Source organism: Notamacropus eugenii, chromosome 2, assembly GCF_028372415.1.
Source record: "Notamacropus eugenii isolate mMacEug1 chromosome 2, mMacEug1.pri_v2, whole genome shotgun sequence".
Taxonomy (NCBI): Eukaryota; Metazoa; Chordata; class Mammalia; order Diprotodontia; family Macropodidae; genus Notamacropus; species Notamacropus eugenii.
In genome coordinates, this window is record NC_092873.1 from 294,138,963 (window position 1) to 294,161,874 (window position 22,912).

The following is a 22,912-nucleotide window of genomic DNA, read 5'->3' on the forward strand; positions in this document are numbered from 1 at the left end:
ATGTGTCATAGATTGCTGCATGCCTGTATAGCTGAGAGTAATATTTTTTAAAATCACATTCTGTTTTAACTATTTAACAAAGTGGCCTATGTTAACTTTCTACAAATCTTTATGTACGTTATGTTGGGTATGAATTTTAATCTTAAAGCATATCCAGAATATTATTATAAAATAAGGAAGTAAAGTAGAAAGACTATGTACTGGTGTAGAGTGGATTTTGTAAGTTTGCTTCATAATTCTGGATTAAATGTAAATTACAAAATTAGAAAAGCTAACAGCTAGTACATTAGAATATTTTCACCAAGGCTTGGTTGGATTAATATTATTGCTCCACAAAATAATTAAAAGAAATAGATTATATGTATGAAGTAAAGGTAATAAATCATTTTAAAGGACTGAAATAAAAGTAGTAAAAAAAAGAAAAACTTTAAGGTTTCAAAGACCTAGACATGCATTTTCTCATTTGATCCTAAAACCATTCTGCTGAAGTAGAAGTTATTAAAACTCCATTTTAGAAATGAAGATGAAGAAACTGAGAGGCCCAGAGAAATTAAGTATTTTCCTAGGGTTATAGAGTTAAAAAATATCTGAGGCTGGATTTGAAGCTGCATAGATCTTCCCAATTCCAAGTCCAGTATTCTGGAGTCCAGTATTCTATAGAAGTCAAAATAAATCCATTATATGGGCCCTCATTTAGTCATCTTAGTCATGTGATAAAGCCTAATTAATTTAGTCTGATAGGGAAGGGAGGACCATATGAATTCTTGAAAAGTTTGTATTAATGTATTTAAAGAAATACATTTACATACAGTGCAGCAAGTTGGCCCTGTGTTGCTTTAAAAAATAAACATATCCAGTTGTGAACAGCTAAACTGCTGAAATCCTAAATATTACTTAAATAGGAGCCTTGAAATTTTATTTATGCTAATTTACTTAGTAAATACTTTCTTCTTAGATAATGTGAAGATAAAATTGGGGCTGAATATCAGAAATTCTAAATTTGTAGAGTCTGGATTAATGAGATTTGACTGTGTACATTACCTATTAGTGAGCAGAGATACCAGTGTTTTGCAACCAACATGGGAGAACGTCAAAGTCTATCAAGAAAACAAAATATTTATTAAGTAAATAATAGAGAACTCTGGGAAAGTGTGACGTGAAGGTCCCAAAGGCCTCCATCCCTGATGATCCAGTTATTATTTGATTTATGTCAACTTGCAGTTGCCCTTGTTTTGACCCTAAGGAGTGCTGTGTGGGAAGTTTGTCTCTCAGATAGAGCAGAAGCATTGCTCTGTAGAATGTCTGGAGCCTAAGTATATGAAAAAAAAAGAAAAAGGAAGAAAGAAAGAAAACCTAAACCCTGATAAATAGGGGAAAAGCCCAATTTGCTCCAGCTGGATTTCAAGGAGTTGAAGTAATTGCTGAATCAAAATATACTCCACTCTGTGTGGAAGAGGACAGGCTGTAGTTTGGTCTCCATCTGTGAGTATTTTATTTATGCATTCAAAAGAACTCTGAATTGTATAATTCCAGGTTGTCTCAATTTAGATTAGACATTGTTTATCTGTTCTTGATAGCATGTATTTGTTATGTGCTTCCAACTGTAAGTTAAGCTATAGAATGTAAATGAAAAGCTGATATCTTTATAGACTTGTGGTTTCCACTTTTATTAGTTTAATTTTTGTTACATAAACAAATTCACTCTTTAAAAATGTACTGACTCTTCAAAAGAATGTATTTTTTCATAAAGATAAGAAATATAGACACAGGGGACTCTTAATTCTCTACAATATCAAGACATTGCTACACTATGCCACGACTCAAGGTGACTTCTAATATAATAGAATTTTGGAATTACAGGAGGCAATGCAACACTCAGCATTTAGGGTTAGTGAACCCTAGTTAGTTAGAACCTACTTAGTAGGTGAGTGAGCTACTTAAAACAATTCTTTACTATAATGAATGAATATGCAAAAAATCTTTAGTGAAAATATTTACAAACCCCAGGAAACCCATGGTTTTCTTTTTTTGAAGCAATTGCCAAAATCTTTATATATACATTCAAACATTTTGAAATATAGTTTAAAAAAAGTCTTTAAGAGAACCAAGTCTGGGTTGGAGAGATTATTGTTCTACAAGTATGAAAATAGACCTAAATAGGATAGAACTTGAGAGGAAATTGTTTATAGTCTACCTCTACATATTTGACTTAAAGCATCTTTTTTTCAGTTTTAAAGTAATTTTCAAATTGGTCTTAAAGTTTTAATACTTTAATATTTTGTTCTATCCCATTTAAGCTGTGAAAATTATTTGAACAAATATCACTTCTAATTAGAACAACCCTTTACATATATATATATATATACATATATTTAAAATATTTGACAGGTATTTTAAAGCAGAAAACAATAGAAAATTTTTCATATAATTGAAGATTGCAAAAACTAGATAGAATTAAAAATTGTTTCACATTTCCAAAAGAAATCCTCATTACTTCTTTTTTTTCTTCAGATATAGTTTATTACATAGGGCAAAATAATTCTGTACAGATAAAGGAGCAGTGACTTTAAATAAGACAAATTCGCAGATCAGGAAGACATCCCACCAGTCCACAGCTGCCTGTTTAAGTCACTCTTTTTTTTCTTCCCCACTTACCTAGTCATGCACAGGTTGGATATTCTACTCCACGGTAGGAATTATTTGGTTTTTATAGAATAATTAACCTCCAAAATGCAGGCTTCCTCTCCTCCAAACTGTACTTAATACTTCTCAAAGCAAGGATAAGAGCAGAAAATCATAGTCAATGAAGTGTCAAAAATTACCACCTAAATCATGTATTACCCCCAACTCTCCAATTAGTAGTTTACATCTTATAAATCTAATAAATTATTTAAGAAAGAGTTGGGTTTTTAAAAACCTTAGCATGACAGAAGTAAGATTTAAAACTAAGTTTTCATGTAGGATTGACATCACTAGCTAGAAGTAGCTAAAGTGAAAACAAAACTGTTTTCTATTGAAATACTTTCATTTCGACAACTTTTTTGTTTTATTGATTTTTCCATAAGTTTCAGAGTTATTAACTCAGACATTTGCATTTTGCTTTATGATTTAAAATATAATTAATACATCAGTTTAAAAGCCATGAATCATTGTATAATGACTCTATTTTTTTACACATGTGGACATATTTTAAGACAACTGAATTTAGGGTAAGGCAAACAAAATGTAAATATTTAAAAATAGCAACAAAATACACACACTCATATATATGTCCAGTTTGAAAAAAATTATCGAAGGAAAAAATGTAGACTTTGTCCATGCCAAATTGATCCCACTGATAAGAGCACCCTTCTTAACTAAGTGACTTCTGTTTTAAGCAAATATTTACTGGGAATGATAATAAAACAGCAGCATTCCAGGTCCATTGTAACTTTTCACTTTACTTGCCAACTTAGTTTTTAATTACATTGCTCTATTCACATTATTAATCATTTTCAGAAATATTTTCAGACTTTAACCTGGTGATTTAATACTTTAGTCCTGTTTTTGTGTGCTATGGTTAAACATAAACACATGTGCACACATATGATTGATCTCCTTGTAATGTACAACAAAGGTCTGAAGAAAAAATTGGAGTAAAAAAATTTGTCAAACAGAAAACAATGTATGTGTGCATTATTTTGAATACTGAAACCACACTATTAGAACCTGGCACATCAGTCCATGATTTGATGTGGTATATAGATCTCTTATGGACATTGTCTAAAGATGTCTAATTGTCAGAAGTATTGGAAATATCTTGTCATAATGTCACCTGTTATAGCTACATGACACAGACGCTAACAATGGCATTATGGAAAGGCTCTTGTGTAAATTGTTATATACACATATATTCATATATATAGTATTCAAATCACTAGTCAATAAAAAGCAAACTATCATTAATTTTTAAAAATCGCTTTATCAGGTTTCCTTTACAGTATTTCTAAATTAAATTGTCACTCAGGTAATGCTGTCTGCACATCATCAAACACTCAGTGAATCTCAGTATTGTTTGGATGGCTGCCATTGTGTAGAAACAGCTTGAGTGATACTTTGTTTAAAAAAATAAAATGTGGTAAAAAAAAGAGTAAGTCCTTATAGGTTTCACATCTAATTGTAGTTGTTGACATATTTTAATTTTTCACCTTGTATCTGAAATTGTATTGAGACTCAACTGATGGTAGCTAAAGAGCAGCCTTCCCTATAACAGAATGGTTACACATGTATATCCAAGTTCCTTTAATGTAGGAAACCGAAAGACTTATTGAGATTAATAGGTGGTTGAATAAAGTGTGTGGTGACTGACGCTGTTGTTGACATTGATTGGTTTCTGAGAGGATCATCATGTTAAAGATATGGAGAAACAAGTTAACAATTTACTTAGGGTATCACTTTCTTTTTTTTGTTTTTTTGCCCCATCTGAAATCATTCTATAATGACTGTTACTGTGTTTCCATCCATTAAATCTTAATTTGTTCTAAGTAGGGCTAGAAGGTTCAACTGTTTTTAACAAGAACCTAGGATTTGATGGATGATGCCTTACTACCTGAAGAATCCTAATGAAAACATATTTTCATTTCTGCACGTGTCTAATGAATAACAACACAAAGTAAATGATTACACTATAATCATTGTGTTCATGGAAATTAACTTGTTAGGGTAGCCTAATGACAAGATTTTTAAAAAATAATTTCATTTTGTCTTATTTATGCACATGGATAAGTCATTATCCTTAAGTGGTGAAAATAATGAAATTTACTGTAACTAACAACAGAAAAATATATAATTTTTAATGAAGATGGCTGGCAGTAGAAATATTCCATATCATTAAAAAACTTTACCACTCAATGTGTTCATGCAGGGAGATTAAGACCTTTTGAACTGCTTGTCATTCATAATTATTTGTCATTTATGGGCTAGAGCATGAAGATAATGAAGCAATCTTAACGACGAGGATCATATTCTTTCAAGGAACTTCTAGAAATAGTTCAAGAGACATTTTGCTTGGATAATACTTTGAAATAACAGGTGTAAGGGTACTATAATGCAATGAACACTATACCTCTTACTGCTCTTTCTTAAATATCATATTGCTAGATCAGATGATTATTTCACTCCCAGTTACTTCTCAGAATGTTATTCAAAGTTTTGTCTTGCTCTCATGATTGATTATTCTTGAAGTTACTCCACTGTTCTTAGAATTCTCTCTTTGGTAGTCAAGTGGTTTGTTTCCCCATAAAAGCAGACTTGATTTCCCCCTCCCCCATTTTATTGACATTTTTGTCTTTACAGCACAGTCTTTTCTCACCTCATCTCCTCCAGCTCAAAGCTCCCCTTGTGACGAGGAAAAAAAAATAAAGCACCATGCAGTACGGAAACCTATTCTGATGCTACACACAATATTCTATCCTGACAGTTTCTTGCCTCTTTGCCATGACAGAGCAGGTATGCTTCACTAGGATCTTCACTGGTTTTCCCATGACCAAAATTCAATTTTCTTTTAATGATCTTTTCATTTACATTATTACTGTCATTATGTTTTATTCTCTTGGTTCTACTTATTTTGCTCCACATCAGTTCTAGTGTTAAATTTTTGTTACTTCCTCTCCTAGCAATTAATATATTTTAAAAGTGTTATGAGTAGAAAGCACTTAAAATTCCATGTAATTATTATTTGGGCAACGTGAAACTTTTCTTTAGATCATTACCAATTCAGGATATTGTGAAAACTAATCAGTAAATATCTATAACTTGGGCAGATAGGTGGTGCAGAGTTTAGAGTGCCAGGCGTGGAGTCAGAATGACTCATTTTTCTGAATTCAAATCTGACCTCAGATGCTTACTAGCTGTGTGACCCTGGGCAAGTCACTTTTCTTTGCCTCAGTTTCCTCATCTGTAAATGACTCTACTCCATCATCCTTGCTAAGAAAACCTCAAATGGGATCATGAAGAGTCACACACATGACTGAAATGACCAACAACAATACATCTATAACTTCATTCCCCAAAATCTTAACCCAACTTTATTGCCTCATCCTGAGGATGTAACCCTGGGTTTTGAAAAGCTGTGTTAGTAGAGGTCAGACTCAGAGAAGTCTTAACAAACTGAAAAAACCTATGAGTATAGGATTATTACTAGATGGCTGACCATCAGGATATGAATTTTTCAGCCACAGAAACTCATGAAATGTGGAAAGGTTGTAAAAAAGGGATTTGGAGCTGTAAGGGGGCTTAAGGACCATACAATATTAGTGGTGGGAATTGAAACATTGACAAAATCACAGATATTTCAGAGTTTTACAATATAAATTATAAAACAACTGGAAGATAAAGACTGCTGACTAAAATTATTTTTTCAACTCCATAAATATTTCCAACTGTATTTTTGTCTTCCTTGAATCATCAGTTAGCATCAGTTATATGCTAAAACTATCAGAAAACATTATGAATTAATATCAACATTTATAAAATTCAGTTCAAAGAACAGAATGTTGAGAAACTGGTAGAATTCATTTTCAATTGACTTAGGTTTTGCAGTTTTTGCCAAGACTTTTCTACCAAAAGTATATATAGATATTTCTTCGTTGGCTTAGTATTGTTTCCTGTTAAGCTAAATTCTTTCCTTCAATCTCTTGAAAGGATTATCTTTCCTTTATAAATTATTACTGAATTTCAAAACCATACTTTAAAATAACCTACAAAGAATTTGTTTCCCTTAGGTTTTACTCTTAAAAGCCCATTGTGTACTGAAGTAAATGAAGCTGTAGGAGCTGGACCAGAATATGGCAGATACTTACGTGACAGTATCAGATGGGTTCTGTCTTGCTGAACCTATGCAGTATTATGGTATGTAACAAAATCTCCCAATGTAAAAATTAAACAAAACTTTTGCCACCTGTAGAAAATATATATAAGGTGTAAAAACTTCTTTGGAAATTAACACTTAAAGCCCAAACACCAAATTCTTGCCTGCAAGAAACTTAAAGTATGCCAAAATAGGCAAATATGTAGATATGATAATTCAAGTCTAATGAGCAAAATATATAACATTTAGAATATGTATTATTAATTAATAATTAGAATCAACAAAAATGAGGAATAATTTTCATGAGCAGGTGCTCATGAAAATAAAGCTCTTTAGTAAAGCCTTTTAGTAAATGAAACTGACAGTAGGTGATAAAAAATACTTGTTGAATTAAACAGAATATATTGGTATTGATATAATAAAGGAAATATATGAGAAAAGGGAATACAAGAGGCTGAATTATTTCCTACTGTGACATAAAAGTCTCAATGGTGTATAATACTGCCTATACATTTCACCTGTCAAATTCTGCCAGAAAACTACAGATACTATTAGTTTTTAGTCAGACTATTAACTCTGAGTTAAACAATCCTAAATCAAAGCATTAAATCTGATGTTCGGTCAGGGCAACATAAGCTTCTAGAGCAGGGGTGGGGAACCTGCAGCCTCGAGGCTACATGTGGCCCTCTAGGTCCTTGGGTCCAACTTTTACAGAACAAATTCTTTTATTAAGGGGATTTGTTCTGTGTAGTTTGGATTCAGTCAAAGAGTTGCTCTTGAGGACCTAGAGAATCACATGTGGCCTCAAAGCAGCAGGTTCCTCTCCTGCTTTAGAGGAAATAAAAAGTCAGACTTTTGTTATTTATTCAAAACAGGTATATCCTTATCACTTACATGGGGTACCATGATAACAGTTCCCTTGATATCCGACAGTCACCAGTATTGCCTGAACATCTCTTGCATCTATAACACTTTACTTACTCATTATTTTTCCTCTCCCCTAACATTTCTTTCTTCTGAACTCTCCTGTTGCTGTCAAGGTGACACCACCATCTTCTCAGTCCCCAGGCTCTCAGTCTTAGCTAATCCTGACTCCTCATGCTCTCTCTCCCATCACATTCATTCAATTGTTTCCAAATCTTATCATTTCTACCTGCACAAGATTTCTCTCATAGGTCTTCTTCCCTTGTAATAGTAATTTAAATGGAAAAATCTTTCTCCTTCATTGATAGGTCCATGTGACCTGCTGGAATCACCTGGAGGCCTAAGACACATATGGTGGGAAGAGTTTGCTCAATGGGTGGAACAGGAAGGGTGGAGCAGAACCCAGAGAAAGGGGGGGGAATTGAGGTCAGGGCAAGGAGAGAGGATGCAGGCAGGCAGGCAAGGCCAGGCTCAGGCTTAGGCTTATGAGTGTTTGCTTGTGAGAAGGCCCCAGCAATGCGGGGGAGGCTTGGGAATGGTTTTGCCCTCTGCGGTGATCATATTTATTAACTTCTTGGTCACTGTGACAGATTTAGCTTTCTGGTTCTGGAATTTGGCTTTCTGGTGTCTAAATAAATGTTTTTCTTCTGCCTTCTAAAACAAAACAAAACAAGCCTTCCTACAAAACTTCGCTATTCAAACTCCCCTTAATGGGCAGGCCCATGAATGGGTGGGGAAGATCTTCCCACTAAGAAGCAAAAGTATATTAACAATAAGCAAAAAGCCATCATCGATACATCCCTTCACTCATACTGCTCCATCCTGTTGCAAATCCTAATCACACTTCTCTTCTGGACCATTGTAACAGCCTACTAGTTGGTCTGCATGCCTCTCCCCACTCCTTACTCCAGTCACTGCTCACTTGCCAAAGTGATCTACCTAATACTCAGATCTGATCATGTCCCTCTCTTCCTGACTGTCAATAAACTCCAGTGGTTCCCTATTAAATGCTTGTTTTTTGTAAGGCACTGCAGTAGGCCCTGGGGCTATAAAGACAGAAACAGACTTGGTATTGAAGGAGTTTACATTCTACTGAGGGGATACAACATCTACACATATAGATAAATACAAGATAACTTGAAGAGCAAAAGGGCACTGACAAGTATGGTGAAATCCAACACAAAAATCTTACTTTGAAATATCTGGGAAACTTAGACAAAAAAGTGTTGAAAAGACAAAGTATAGAGATCATGTTTTGGTTCTGCCCTCCACTGCCCTGGCCACAGTGTTCTAAAACAATTTCAGTGGGCTATGAAGGGAAATGTAGAAGAGAAGAAAGGAAAATATATGTGTTCGGTTCAGGGAATGATTGAGCTGAACACAGGTTTACCTCTAGAAATGGGTGAAATATTTACAATTCACAATGATTGATGGCAGACACTTTAGAATTTAAAAGTACCTCTAATTTTTTGACTTCTTGTATATAATTGTTCTTTTTTGTTGTTGTTTTTATGAAATATAGATGTAATGCCAGAACAGATCAATTACCAGCTGCAGGACCCTGATTACCAAGTGACACCTTACTGTCAGTATTCAACTGTCCAGTATTCTCCGGCTTTGCAGTCTCCACCTTCTCACAGTCATTACAATACATACAGTCTGGATTCACAGTATAATGATGGACAGTACATACTCAGCACCAGTGAATTCAATAAGCCTACTTTTATGGTTACTCATGATGCTGAGGATGGATATCCAGGAATAAAAAGATCTAAACTAACTCATCCTTCTGTGAGAATTAAAGGACAAGAAGAACTTTGTGTAGTTTGTGGTGATAAAGCTTCAGGATATCATTATAATGCACTTACTTGTGAAGGTTGCAAAGGTAAGGAAAATTAGAGTAAAGTAAAAATTTAGAGTAAAAACTGCATTTTTATGCATGCGGATTAATATGACCATTTTTCCTTTTTAAGTGGGCATTAGTCATTAGTATACTCACCAGTCAGTCATTAATGATGAGATTAATAGGCATAGCAATAGGGAAACGCTTGTGATAGAATCTATGGCATTGAAAAGAATTAAATGTGAGGAAGGGAGATTCAGTTTCTCATTTCTTTTGAACCAAAAATGTAACATTTAAATAAACTATTCAGTATTTAAACAGTAACAGTAATTTAAACATTTCCACTTAATTGAGTCTGAGGTTATAATAGAAATTGCTTTCTGTTGTCTGACGCTGGGTTTAGCTAATTATACCTCTTCATGTTGGACTGGACAATTCTTGTGATGGGTGAGAGTTTGGGCTAAGTGGATTCTAAAGTCCTTTCCAAATCTAAGTTTCCATGAAGCTGATCAGAGGTCTGAAAGTGAATATGATAAATTAAAACCCGAATTTTAAAAATGTGAAAAATGACCCAGATAAGCTTTTTGAAGTTGTAAAATCTCTCTTCATTGCTTTGTTTTTATTTCCAAATGAACAAAATCTTGAACTGATGAAGTTGATGCTAAATAAGTGTTTACCATCCATGGAAGGTGATATGGTATTAATAGGTAGGGTGCTTCATGGGGAATCAAGAAAAACTGCATTAAGATCCTGTCTCTGACCTACCAGCCCTCTGTGAGGCCAGTCATTTAGATGCTCAGAACCTCAGTACAACTCACTAAGACTACAGATGAGTTATAAAGAGCTTGACTTCATGCACTGATCATTCCCAGAAATGCCTTATGCAAAATGGGTACTCTAAGGAACCTTATAAAAAACAACAACATGTCACAACACTGATTTAAGTGATGCTTGACGTAGTAGAAGAAAGGGTTTGATTCTAGCTGCTGGAAGTTATTGTTCAGTGGTTTTTCAATCTCATTCAACTCTTCCTGACCCTGTTTGGGGTTTTCTTGGCAGAGACATTGGAGTGATTTGCCATTTCCTTCTCTAACTCCTTGTATAGATGAGGAAACTGAGGCAAACAGGATTAAGTGACTTGCCTAGGGGCACACAACTAGTGTCTGAGGCCAGATGTGAACTCAGGAAAATGAATCTTTGACTTCAGACCCAATGCTTTATCCACTGTACCATCTAGCTGCCCTAGCTGTGAGAAATATTTAGTACCAATTGCCAAATATGACCAGTGTATGGGGCAATACCAGTTTGGATTGAATAGGTTGTTTCATGAAGAGGAGGACTAGGAAAATTCAGTTTTAAGATAAATAAAACATTCATGGGGAGGGATGCCACTTCTCCAATTTCTGTGAATGAAAATCATTTAGTCAATTCTATTATTTAACCTTTTGATAAAGGGATACTATGTTTTTGGGTCTGGACCTGTGATTTCATCAATGTAAGGAAGCTTTAGAAGAGGAAATGCCTTCTACCTATGCAAACAGGCAAATACTGCATAGTTGACAGTCTTAAGAGAGTTGCCTGGCTTAGAGAAGGGGGAACACAGAAAAGCTAAGTGACTTACCCAGAATCATACAGTCAGTACATATCAGAGGCAAGACTTGGGTTGAGGCCCTAATATTTCTTAGGCCTCTTATCTACCATATTCCATGCGACCTTTTAAATATCAATGTTAAATATTATATTAATTTGTCACAAACACTCAGTGGTGAAATAAAAATGAAGTTCTTTTGAAATATTCTTTAGGTTTTTTTCGTCGTAGCATCACCAAAAATGCGGTATACAGATGCAAGAATGGTGGGCACTGTGAAATGGACATGTATATGCGTAGAAAATGTCAAGAGTGCCGTTTGAAAAAGTGTAAGGCAATGGGAATGTTAGCAGAATGTAAGTAGTCTAGTCTCAGTTTCTATTTCAATAATTTCTCTTTGACTATCATCATCATCATCTTCTTCTTCTTTTCCTTCTCCACCTCTTCCTTTACTTTGGAGGCATTTGGGGTTAAGTAACTTGCCCAGGGTCACACAGCTAGTAAGGATCTGGGGTCAGATTTGAACTTGGGTCCCGATTTGAACTTGGGTCCCCCTGACCCCAGGACTGGTACTCTATCCACTATACTACCTGTTTGTCCTAACCATAATTTTCTATGACTATTTTTCTCATATTGAGAACTAAATGCCACTATCCAAGTTGTTTCTTTATTTATACATTTGCAGAACTTATATTAGTTGTTTAGCAACTGCTAAAGTTAGGGTTAATTCCCATATTTAGGGAGTTAATGGTTTTTGCTATCTATAATAACTGACTTTTACATAAACACCCCACATTCATGTGAATTTTATTTCTGATCATTTTTACTTTATTTACTCATACCTGTATTGATATTAGTTTCCTTAATGTTAAATCAATGCATCTAGAAAGAGTGGTTTGAAAATAATTTTTTTTCAATTCTGCATCTATAGACACCAAGAGGATAGCTTCATTTTGAGGTTCTGCTTTTACATAAAACATAGTGTATAAAACTCAAGCTAATCAACTTCCCTAGTAGGGCCACAGTCTTGAAGGATAATTAACCACCTCTTATCCCCCTTTAACCTCATACCTGATCACATTCTGTCAGTTGATTTTATGTAACATCTCCCAGAACTGTCCGTTCTTTGTTAATTTCCAGTTACCACACTACTCTGAACTCCCTTCATCACAGTCTCCTACCTGTTCTTATTGCTTCCTTTTGCTTTTCTTTTAATTTGTGCCAGTTATAGCTACAATCTTCCACAAAGACTGTTTCCATTTTGTCACTCTGCTCTTCTGCTAAAGAAAGCAGAATGTGTCCCTGCTAACCATGATGTGGAATTCACACATAGAAGCTTGACTTTCCAAGGTTCCCGTTAGTTTTCCATTAGGATTCCCTGATTCACCAATCCTATTGCTCCTCAGCACCCCCATACAATTTACTTTTCTCTTTCCTTTTGACCTGACACATTTCTCTTACTTGTAAAGCCTTTGGTTCCTTCACTAGTAAACCTCAGGTCATGAAAAACCTGACTCTAAACTCATTTTTTCCTAGAAGCTTTCCCTGATTAACTTTACCTGAAAAATCTCTCTCTGTATATTCTTTTAGAACTTACATGCTCATTTGGAAATATTTCTATATTACTTTTCAAGGGCCTTTAAATTATTTACCTAGAATATGTTTTTGTAGACTATGTTTCTTTCCCTAGATAGAAGATAAATGAGCTGTTCGAAGGCAAAAGCTATCTTCTGTTTTTCCCCCAACATAGGATTATTGAACCATAGAAGTCATTGAGTCCAACCCTTTCATTTGATAGAAGACAAAACTGTTGTCCAAAGAAATGACTTGCCCAAGGTCACGCAGGTTAAGTGAGTGGCAGAAGTTGGATTTAAACTCAGGTCCTTTGATTCCAAATTCTGTACTTTTCTTACTGTAGCACACTATCTCCCCCAATACTTAAGAAATCTTCAATTCCCTCATTAATATAACCTTTCTACAATTTTAAGAGCTGTCATAGCTGAGAAATTAGTGGCTCTGTGTCTGATTTAGGGATGGATCTCTCCGCATGTAACTAGACTGGCCTTCAGGTAACATTGAGTCTGTCACCCAACCATTATTCAAAGCCTTTCCAGTGTGATAAGGTCTGTCATAGCTTGTACTCTGTAAGCTCAGCCTTTCAGAATGAAGGGCTACCTCTATGCCATGATTAAGAAGAAAAGGAGTTGAGCACAGACAATCACAACATAGCACCTTAGTGAATCACTCCACATGGGTAAAGCATAGAGGAAATGTTTTTGAATGACTTTAATACCTAAAAGAAAATACTAACAAGAGGATAATGCCCTTCCTCATTTGTGTTAGACTAGTCCAGTTCAAACAGAGGCCCTATTTAGGTAAAAAAAATAATTTAGCCTAACCAGCTAAATATGAAAATTTCCTACTTAACAAAAGTGTTTGATGTCCTTTTCTGTTTATAAAGACAAAGAAGAGACTTTGCTCATTTTCATCTTCATGAGATACCCTCATGACACTGTGATATAAAGCCAAGTTTCACCCTCACACATAGATAAGATTATTTGACTGTTGTACACATTGTGTATCCTTAGAAATCAATTGGTAAAGTATGCTGATACCAATCTAGAACTAACCTGATAGTGTGTCTAGAGTAGAATAGTCTGGTTTGGAGAGACAAGTTCCTATGAAACACTATGGTGAATTCATGATTCACAACTGAATATGAATGAATGAAGATGAATCATGATAGAACAAAGGAAAGAAAGAATAGGAAATAAAAAACCTAATGGATATATATTATTGATACACAAGAAATTTTTTAAAAGGATGATGATTCATAGAAGTACCTATATATATAAAGTACCATGGTATTATTGCCTGAATTTCTAGGAATAATTTTATATGTAACCTGTAAGGTTACACTAGATCTGAAGGTATACTATGTAGACCAAGTTCAATGTTGGAGGCTTCTTATACTCTTTTCTGCCTTCTGCACACACACACACACACACACACACTCACACACACACACACAGACACTCACACAGATACATACACACACACCCCTGGAAACATCACCATTTGACTTACATAGTTTTTGTCTAGAATAGCTCCAGTTCCTTTACTAGCACCAAGCTAACTGTAGGACAGAAAAATTTCCTAACAAATGAGAAAAATATGCAAAAAGGATTACTAACAAGATTCATAAGCAGTCAAAGAAACTTTTTCCTCCAGTGAACTTTGTCTCTTATAGGTCCCTCTACACTTGTTCTGGATTTTGAATGTTACTTTGGGGTTGAGGATTCCCAAAAGAGAAAAAGAACTTGGGTTTGCTCAATAGTCCCTCAACCCACCCCTTTGGAAGGTTTCCCATTTCTTCAGTACCTACACAGTTTACATGATCCACAGTTTCAGTGAAGAATAAGGTCTTGGTGTGTTTCTCAACATTGTAACTCTGTGCCTTCTTCCTTGTCTGCTCATATGGCTCATCATTGTGTTCTAAGAACTTCCTTGCTATCCTGCTTCTGCTGCTTTGCTCTGTACTTGCTTCTGTTGTGATTACTTTCCCTTATTCCTGCTATCACATTCTGTCTTTGTAGTTGCTAAATCTGTTTTCCACTGTTGTTAGTTACTACTGATCTTACTTCTTCAAGGAAATGTTAGTTATTTTTTGAATAAGAGCTCCCAGGTCAACATGACTTGGGATTGGTCAGTCAACAATTAAGAGTTTAAGAAGTGCCTCATATGTGCAAGGTACCACACAGATCAACACATTTACCAGTCTCTTGTTGGACAGCCTTTGAAGTCTATGTGCTGAATAGAAGAAATGGTAGCTCTAAACACTTTCAGTTCTAAACTTCTCATACATAAGGTTGATTTCTACCTGAATTAGAGAAATAAAACTTAAATTTCCATTGACTCTTTTCATGCCTTTGGTACAGGCTGTGTGCCACCCCCCTCCAACCTACCCCATTATAGTCCATACCCCCTGTCAAGTTTTTTCAATGGGGGATAAACTCTTATATCCCTTTTCATTTATTTTTCCGAGTTCTGTCCCATCCTAGTAATGAGCACCAGGATAGGCAAATTGCCTTAATTCTCCAATAAACATCAAAGAGAACACTAGAAACAATGGAAGAGGAAGGGGGTAAAACTGGCATCCTCTGTAGGCATTCTTGTTTCCTCAGCAAAGGTCCTTGTCCACATTATAAATATGAATTTTGAAATATTACAGGTTTGCTAACAGAAGTACAGTGTAAATCCAAACGACTTCGAAAAAACTTCAAGCAGAAGAACAGCTTTTTTTGTAACATCAAAGTGGAAGAAGGAATACATAATAAGCATGTGTCATCTACAACTAGATCTAGAAAAGTGGTAAGCACTTTACTCCTCACTAACTAAATTAATTGCCTGCTTCTTTAATTGTTTTTGGCATAAACTATATACATGATTTCCCCCTCCCCCATTATATTCTCTTAAAGCTACAGGACAGAGTCGAGCTAACTCCAGTGGAACATCAGCTCATTGATCACATCGTGGCTGCTCATCAAAGATACACAATTCCACTCGAGGAAGCAAAGAAATTAGTATGTGGGCATTATTTACAAGAAATGACGAGTAATCAGCAATATCATCATCATAATAGTATAAAATCTTGACAATTATTTTTATAGAATTAATTTTCATTAATTCTATTTCTGTGTTTGTTAGCTCCAGGAATATGCAAATCCTGAGGAAAGTTTCTTGCGACTTTCAGAGACAGCAGTGCTTCATGTTCAGATGTTGGTGGATTTTACGAAGAGACTACCAGGTAGTTTTCCTGGAAGACTTTTTTAAAAAGTCACTAAACTCAACAGATTCATTTTATTCCCTCATTTTAAGGAGAGTAGAGGAATTTAAACAGAAAGAAAACTTTCAGTTCTTTCTAATTATTGAAGATTTCAAAGTTGGGGGAAAAATCAAAGTTACTTAAAATTAACATCCCTGATCTTTCCATTCAGGCTATTTCTATAAGTGTGTCAATATAGTAACAATGACTTACATTTAAGTAGCCTTTTAAGGTCTGCAAAGTATCTTCCTCCTAACAATTAGGTGAAGTAGGTATTGTTACCTCTGTTTGAGAGCTGAGGAAAATTAAGCTCTGAAATGTAGCATCATAGGCTTAGCGCTAGAATGGACCTTAGATGTCAGAGAATCCATCCTCCCTTTTAATAACTGATGAAACTAAGTTCCCCAAAAGACTTACCCAAGGTAATAAGGCAGTGAATGGCAAAACCAGTATTCAAACTCAGGTCATTTGACTCCAGGTCCAATATGCTTTCCACTGCAATACATTAACAAATTGAGGGTAAGTAATTTCCCTCCTAGCCACATAACTAGGTAGGAATTCAAACCCAGATGGCCTGACTCATAATTCAACATGCTTTCTATTATACTAATTTTCCTCCAAAATATTTTGACTGATTTAATTGATCAAGGCAGTAAAAATGATTAGTCAAAATTGGTCTTTGAATGACTCGATAAACTTGATAATCAAGTTGGTCAAACAACTTATTTGGCTTTTTTATATGTGTTTGATTTATTTTTGTAAATATAATCTGAAGTAAACAAAGAAAAAATCCACAATATAAGAAAATCAGGCTACTAATTTAATGGATAAAAAGAAAAAAAAACTCATCCAGACAACATATTGCAAAATAAGAACTTTGCAGTTCCATTATCCATATCACTTAGTATTTGTCATAGTATAAAGCCTTATTAACCAGGCAGCATTAAAAATATTTTTTAAACCACAAATATGAATAAAAGTATTTTATTGACCTTTGGAGTTATACAGTGTTGTTTGTTGAATTGAATTCAATCCATAGTTGAAAATTTTCTTTCAGTAATTATGGATATCTTTTCTTACAGGATTTGAAAGTTTGGCCAGTGAGGATCAGATGGCATTGCTGAAGGGGTCAACAGTTGAAGCAATGTTCCTTCGTTCTGCTCAAATCTACAATCAAAAATTTAATGAGTGTCTTTCATCAGCCAGTGAAAGTAAATATGATAGTCTTTTCTTGGGTTTCCTCCTCCTTGACTTCTTCTGTATTGGACACTGTTGACCACCTTCTGTATTCTCTTCCCTCTGGGGTTTTAATGATTCTATTTCCTCCTAGTTCTTTTTCTTCATGTTTTACCATCCTTCTTTCCCCACTTTGCTAGCTCATCATTTAACTATGAGTGTTCAAGAGAATCCTCTTCTCTTCCTTCTTTATACTTTCTTGGTGATCATGGGTTTGGTTATCATCTAAAAGCTGATGTACCTTAAAAGTACCTTAAGTACAGATCTGACTCCTGCACTCAGTGAACCCTAATGACTCTTTATTGCCTCTTGGATAAACTGTAAACTCCTATGATTAACTTTTAAAAATCATGACAACCTCACCCAACCTCCTTTTCAGCCCTCTTTATGTATTATTTCCCTTCTGCACTCTAAGATCCAACTGCCTTTCTGTTTCTCATATACCACACCCCATCTACTATCTTTGTGCCTTTGCATTAACCATCTCCCATACCTGAATGAACTCTCTCCTCACCTCTCCCTCAAAGAATTCTTTCTTTTTCAAAGACACAACTCAATTGCCATCTTCTACATTTTTCTTGATTCCCTAACTGCTTTATATTTAATTTCTTTGTATTTTTATATTTTTATTTCGACATGGATATACATACATAATACATAAATATATTTGTCATCCCCCCTCCCCCACCCCATTACAATGTAAGCTCCTTCAGAGTAGGGATTGTTTTATTCTTTTTTATCTCCAGTGCCTAGTATAGTGCCTGGACATAGTAAGTGATTTAAAAATGTTTGTTGATTGATTGCTATATATTGACAACTGTATCAACAACAATGTTGATTAAATGCTGTTAAATTCAGTCACCAATTATGGCAATCAAGTACTTTTACTTATTGTAAATGTTTTTCTTCTGCCATTGAAGCCATCTATTCTATACCAGTTGCTTTAAAACTATTTTCTATTTACAACATCACTAATGTGAAAATATGCTTAATATGAATGTATATGTAGAGCCTATATCAGATTGCATGCCATCTTGGGGAGGGGATAGGGGAAGGAGGGGGAGAAAATTTAGAACTCAAAATCTTATGGAAGTGAATGTTGAAAACTAAAAATAAATAAACAATTAAAAAAAACTATTTCTCATTACATTTGAAACTGTCATTTTAAATGACTTGACTTTTAAGGAAGTCATTCTGCATTTTAAGCATCATAGAGAACCTTTGAAGAATTGTTCTCTACCTGCTATTTGAATAGAGTTAATTAAACATTGCTTGAACTTTATTGACATTTTAATAATAAGTAAAGATAATAATTGATCAACAAGTAATTATTAAGATCTACTAACATAGTAGATCTTAATGATGCTATGTTACATGCTGGAAAGACCATCTGTTTCTCATGGATATGGTCACACCCAACAGATATGCTATTTTGGTCATTTGGCTATGAAAGAGAAAAAACAGAATTGCTTGAAGAACAAATTTTAAAAATCAAAGCTTCATGTTTTTCTTCTCTCATCAGATGCTATAAGGTTTTCTGATCATACACTAAATTATCACCATCAGAATGCTGATCGAAGTGTTATTTATTCTATAGAAGCACCTAACAATGAGGAGAGTCCGACTTCTACTACCACATCTGGTAAAATGAACATTATAAATCTTGACTGACATTGGAAGAGAGTTCTTACTTCTCCTTTTCTGTCTGATATTTTTATCAAGTGACTAAGATTTGGGCAGAAATCTTATGTTTATCACATTTGTAGGACATAAAAGCTAAGAGGGATAGCTAATATGTTGTATAACAAGTCAGGATTTTGACTTAATAAGTCAGGGATCAAATCTTAGATCCACCATTTATTATCAGTGTATCCTTAGACAAGTAATTTGATTTCTCTGGGCCTCACTTTTTTCATCTGTAAAAGGAGAAGGTTAGATTAGATCAGGGCAGCCTCTAGGCCACATACGGCCCTCTAGGTCCTCAAGGGCAACCCTTTGACTGAATCTAAACTTCACATGAATTTTGGATTCAGTCAAAGGGTTGCCCTTGAGGACCTAGAGGGCCATATGTAGCCTCAAGGCTGCAGGTTCCCTATCCCTGGACTAGATGATCTATAAGGTGCCTTCTAGCTCTAAATCCTTGATCTGTCTGTCATCCTATGATTGAAAAAGTCTTGACAGGTTAGAATGGTGGGCCAAATCTAGTAAGATGAAATTTAATAGGGATATATTTTATCTTACAGGTAGGTACAAAAAATAAAACTTCATTTAAATTTAAAATGGAAGAGATTTGGATGTTTATCTGGAAAAAAATCTTTGGGATTTCATGGTCTGCATGCTCTTTCTGAATCAACTGTATGACATGGTCATCAAAAAATCTAATTGACAGAATCATAAAACATCAAATTTGGAAGGGACCTTTAAAGGTCCTGTACCCTAAGCTTCGCCTGAAAAAGAATTCTATGATGTACTACCAAAGGGTCATTCAGCCTTTGCTTAAAGACCTCAGGTGAGGGGGAGCCCAGTCTTAGGTTGCCTTGTGGGGGAATGTAATCCTAGGCTACATTAAGAAAGGTATAGTATACAGAACTAGGAGTCTTGTCCTTTTCCCATCTGTGTTGCTATATGAATGCTGGTGTGAGGAAGTGGGAATGTTTAGGCTGGAGAAGAAAAAACACAAGAGGACATGACAACTTCCTTCAAGTATTTGAAATATTATTATTTAGAAGAGGAGTTGGACTTGTTCTGCTTGACTATAGAGAGCAGAAAAAGGAATGATTAATAGAAGGTGCAAAGATTTAGAATATAAGGAGAAACTTTTTTATATTTGGAACTATTAGTATAGTGCTTAGCACAGTGCCTGCACATAAAAGGCACTTAAAAATATATCGGTGATTCAAAAACAAAATAGGTATGCAGGCATATTGTAAAGGAGATTCTTACTCAAGAATGAGGTGAACTAGATGGTGTCGGAGGTGCCTTCTGATTCTAAGATTCTGTTATGCTTAAATTGTTTTGAGAAATGGCAAATTGCAATGTCTGATTCAGCACTGAATTTTTATTGATATATTTTTACTTTTACATTTTCAAAGGCATTACTGAAGATTTTATTACTGCACTCTTTTACTTCTACAAAAGCATGGGAGAACTTAATGTTACTGAAACTGAATATGCTCTGCTTGCAGCTACAACTGTATTTTTTTCAGGTAAAATCAATTATGAAAGATTAGTAAAGAATACATTCCAAATGCTTATTAATTTGGAAATCAAAGCATATTAAATTTATGAATTACAATTACATTAATAGAGAGACTGTGTGGTTTAGTGGATGGAGAGTTAGCCTTAGAGTCAGGAAGACCTGGATTAAAATTCTACTTCTGACATAATTTAGTTGTATAACTATAGACAGGCAAGACGCAACCTCTGGTCTGCATCAGTAGAGGGAGTTCACAGAGATGAAATTCAAGGTTCAGATACTCCTCCCTCCATTTCTCAAAGATTTTTTTGTTCATCTTGTGCCGATTTTGTGTTTTGAGTGGGTACTTGCGTACACAGTTATTGTGTGGCTTATTTCTTAGAAATATAATTTCTTTTAAGGCCTAACTTCATTCTTATTCTTTGTGTTTTAGCAGAAAATATTAAGATAATTATGGTATTGTTTTTCAGATCGTCCACTACTTAAAAATAAGCAACATGTGGAAAAACTACAAGAACCACTTTTAGGAATATTGTATAAATATTCAAAAATATATCATCCAGAAGATCCTCAACATTTTGCTCGTCTCATAGGAAGACTTACTGAACTCAGAACACTGAATCACAACCATTCAGAAGTTTTGATCACCTGGAAATCCAAAGACCCCAAACTTAATAGTTTACTCTGTGAGATTTGGGATATGCACTGAACAGCTACTTAATATTGCTGAGATTCCACCATCACCTTGTTTTTTTCTTAAATTTCTTGAAACACAAGTTGTTCATTTACTTTATTTTTAAAAAGTTTTATTTTGTGACTTGTGTTTTTACACTACAATCATTTTCCTTTAACCACTCTTCCCTCCCCCTTCTGTTCTCCCCATGTATCTTACCTTGTAGCAGAAAAAGACACTGCCAACTTGGACTTTTATCTGTATTTCATGTCTACAATCCCCTTTCTTCTCTCCTTCTTCATCTCTACCTCTTAGCTTTCCTGGTTTCCTTTAAATCTCAGATAAAATTTCACCATCTAAAGAAGCCTTTCTAAGTCCTTCTATTCTTAGTGCCTTCCCTCTGAGATTATCTTCAGTTTACCCTTTATATATCCTGTTTATATATAGCTGTTTGCAATTGTGTCCCCTACGAAACTGAGCAAAAGATAGGGGTGATCTATCCCTAACCCTTAGCAAAGTGCCTGGTTACTTGACTGACTGGCTGACTGAGGGAGGTATATTTTATTATCAGTTTTTCCAGAGCAAGATAGATCATGACAATAATTATTTTTTAGTTTTGTTGTCATTTACATTAATCTAGTCACTATATATCATTTTCTTAATTCTACTTTCTTTTTTATGTACTTCAACATTTAAAACATTTGACACAGAGGATGAATGAATGAATGTTAAAGGATTAGTGTGTGAAAAACCCAACTTTTTAGAAAAAAAGAGCATTGGTGCTTGCTTATTTTGTAGAACAGTTTAACATCAGTGAAGGGACAATTAAGACCATACTGGTTGGAGGCACAAAAGTCCTTATATATTACTATTATTGATTGGTTCTTTTTATGGAACTAATGATGACCTGAGAGAAGTTAAGGACTTCCCTGGGTTACAACATTCACTCTCAAGCCTCTCAAACTTTCTGTCTCCATTAAATTGACAAGCATATATACCCTCAAATCACTTTTGGAGCTGAAGACAATTTCTAGATAAAATGAGGAAAGAAAAAGACTAGCTGGTGCAAATAGTTGTAGTTAGAGAAAAACTTACATCGATGTAGTGTTTATCATCAGCTTAGAGATGAAAAAATAGGATTAGAGAGGTTCATAGCTGATACTTGTTATATAGTGGCTGTAAGCTATGCAAAGCATATTATATCCATGATCTCATTTGATGCTCACAATAACCCAGTGAAGCAGATTCAACAGGTATTATAATCCTCATTTTACAGATATGGAGACTAGGACTGATGGAGTTTAAATGGTTCACCACTCATAATACCGCTACTAAGTGAGATAACCTTCAACACCCTATTTTTTATAATGTACTGTTTCTCAGGGAGTTTGTGGCAGTAATTTCATAGCATAATTATTATGGTTCAGCTTTTAAAATATATTCCTATTACAATATTTTGTAAGTGATATAAGAGGAAATAGGTGGAAGGGGCGTTCTACTTGTCCTTCACCTTTATTTGTTTCAATCTTACCTTTTTATTATAGATACATCCATTTTATTTTAATTTTTTCCCTTATTCCTCTTCTCCAAAACTTTTAATTAAAAAATAGTAGCTTATCCCTGTAATACATTTTTTAGGCAATGCTATTTTTGATAAAGTGGCAAAATATACTAAATTTTGATCACATTTTTGTACTGTATTTTGACTTTTCATTGTACTATATTATGTATACAAACACCCAATTCATCTCAGTAAAGAAAGTGATCTATCATAAATCAA

General features: G+C 34.6%; 1 protein-coding gene across 2 annotated transcripts; it reads left to right on the forward strand.

Moving 5' to 3' along the window:
- The first annotated feature begins 1,226 nt into the window (after positions 1–1,226).
- On the forward strand, positions 1,227–22,909 carry LOC140527475 (bile acid receptor-like). Of its 2 annotated transcripts, none has more exons than XM_072644437.1 (12): positions 1,227–1,482; positions 5,335–5,487; positions 6,762–6,888; positions 9,294–9,656; positions 11,418–11,558; positions 15,434–15,573; positions 15,681–15,785; positions 15,910–16,009; positions 17,110–17,238; positions 18,786–18,905; positions 20,356–20,469; positions 20,930–22,909. In XM_072644437.1, exons 3-12 carry the CDS (start codon positions 6,825–6,827, stop codon positions 21,166–21,168), a joined length of 1,515 nt encoding a protein of 504 aa, XP_072500538.1. In that variant the 5' UTR covers positions 1,227–1,482; positions 5,335–5,487; positions 6,762–6,824; the 3' UTR covers positions 21,169–22,909. The 2 variants fall into 2 exon arrangements, with proteins under 2 accessions (XP_072500538.1, XP_072500539.1); XM_072644438.1 differs by having other exon boundaries at positions 1,393–1,482; positions 5,365–5,487.
- The last annotated feature ends 3 nt before the right edge of the window (positions 22,910–22,912 follow it).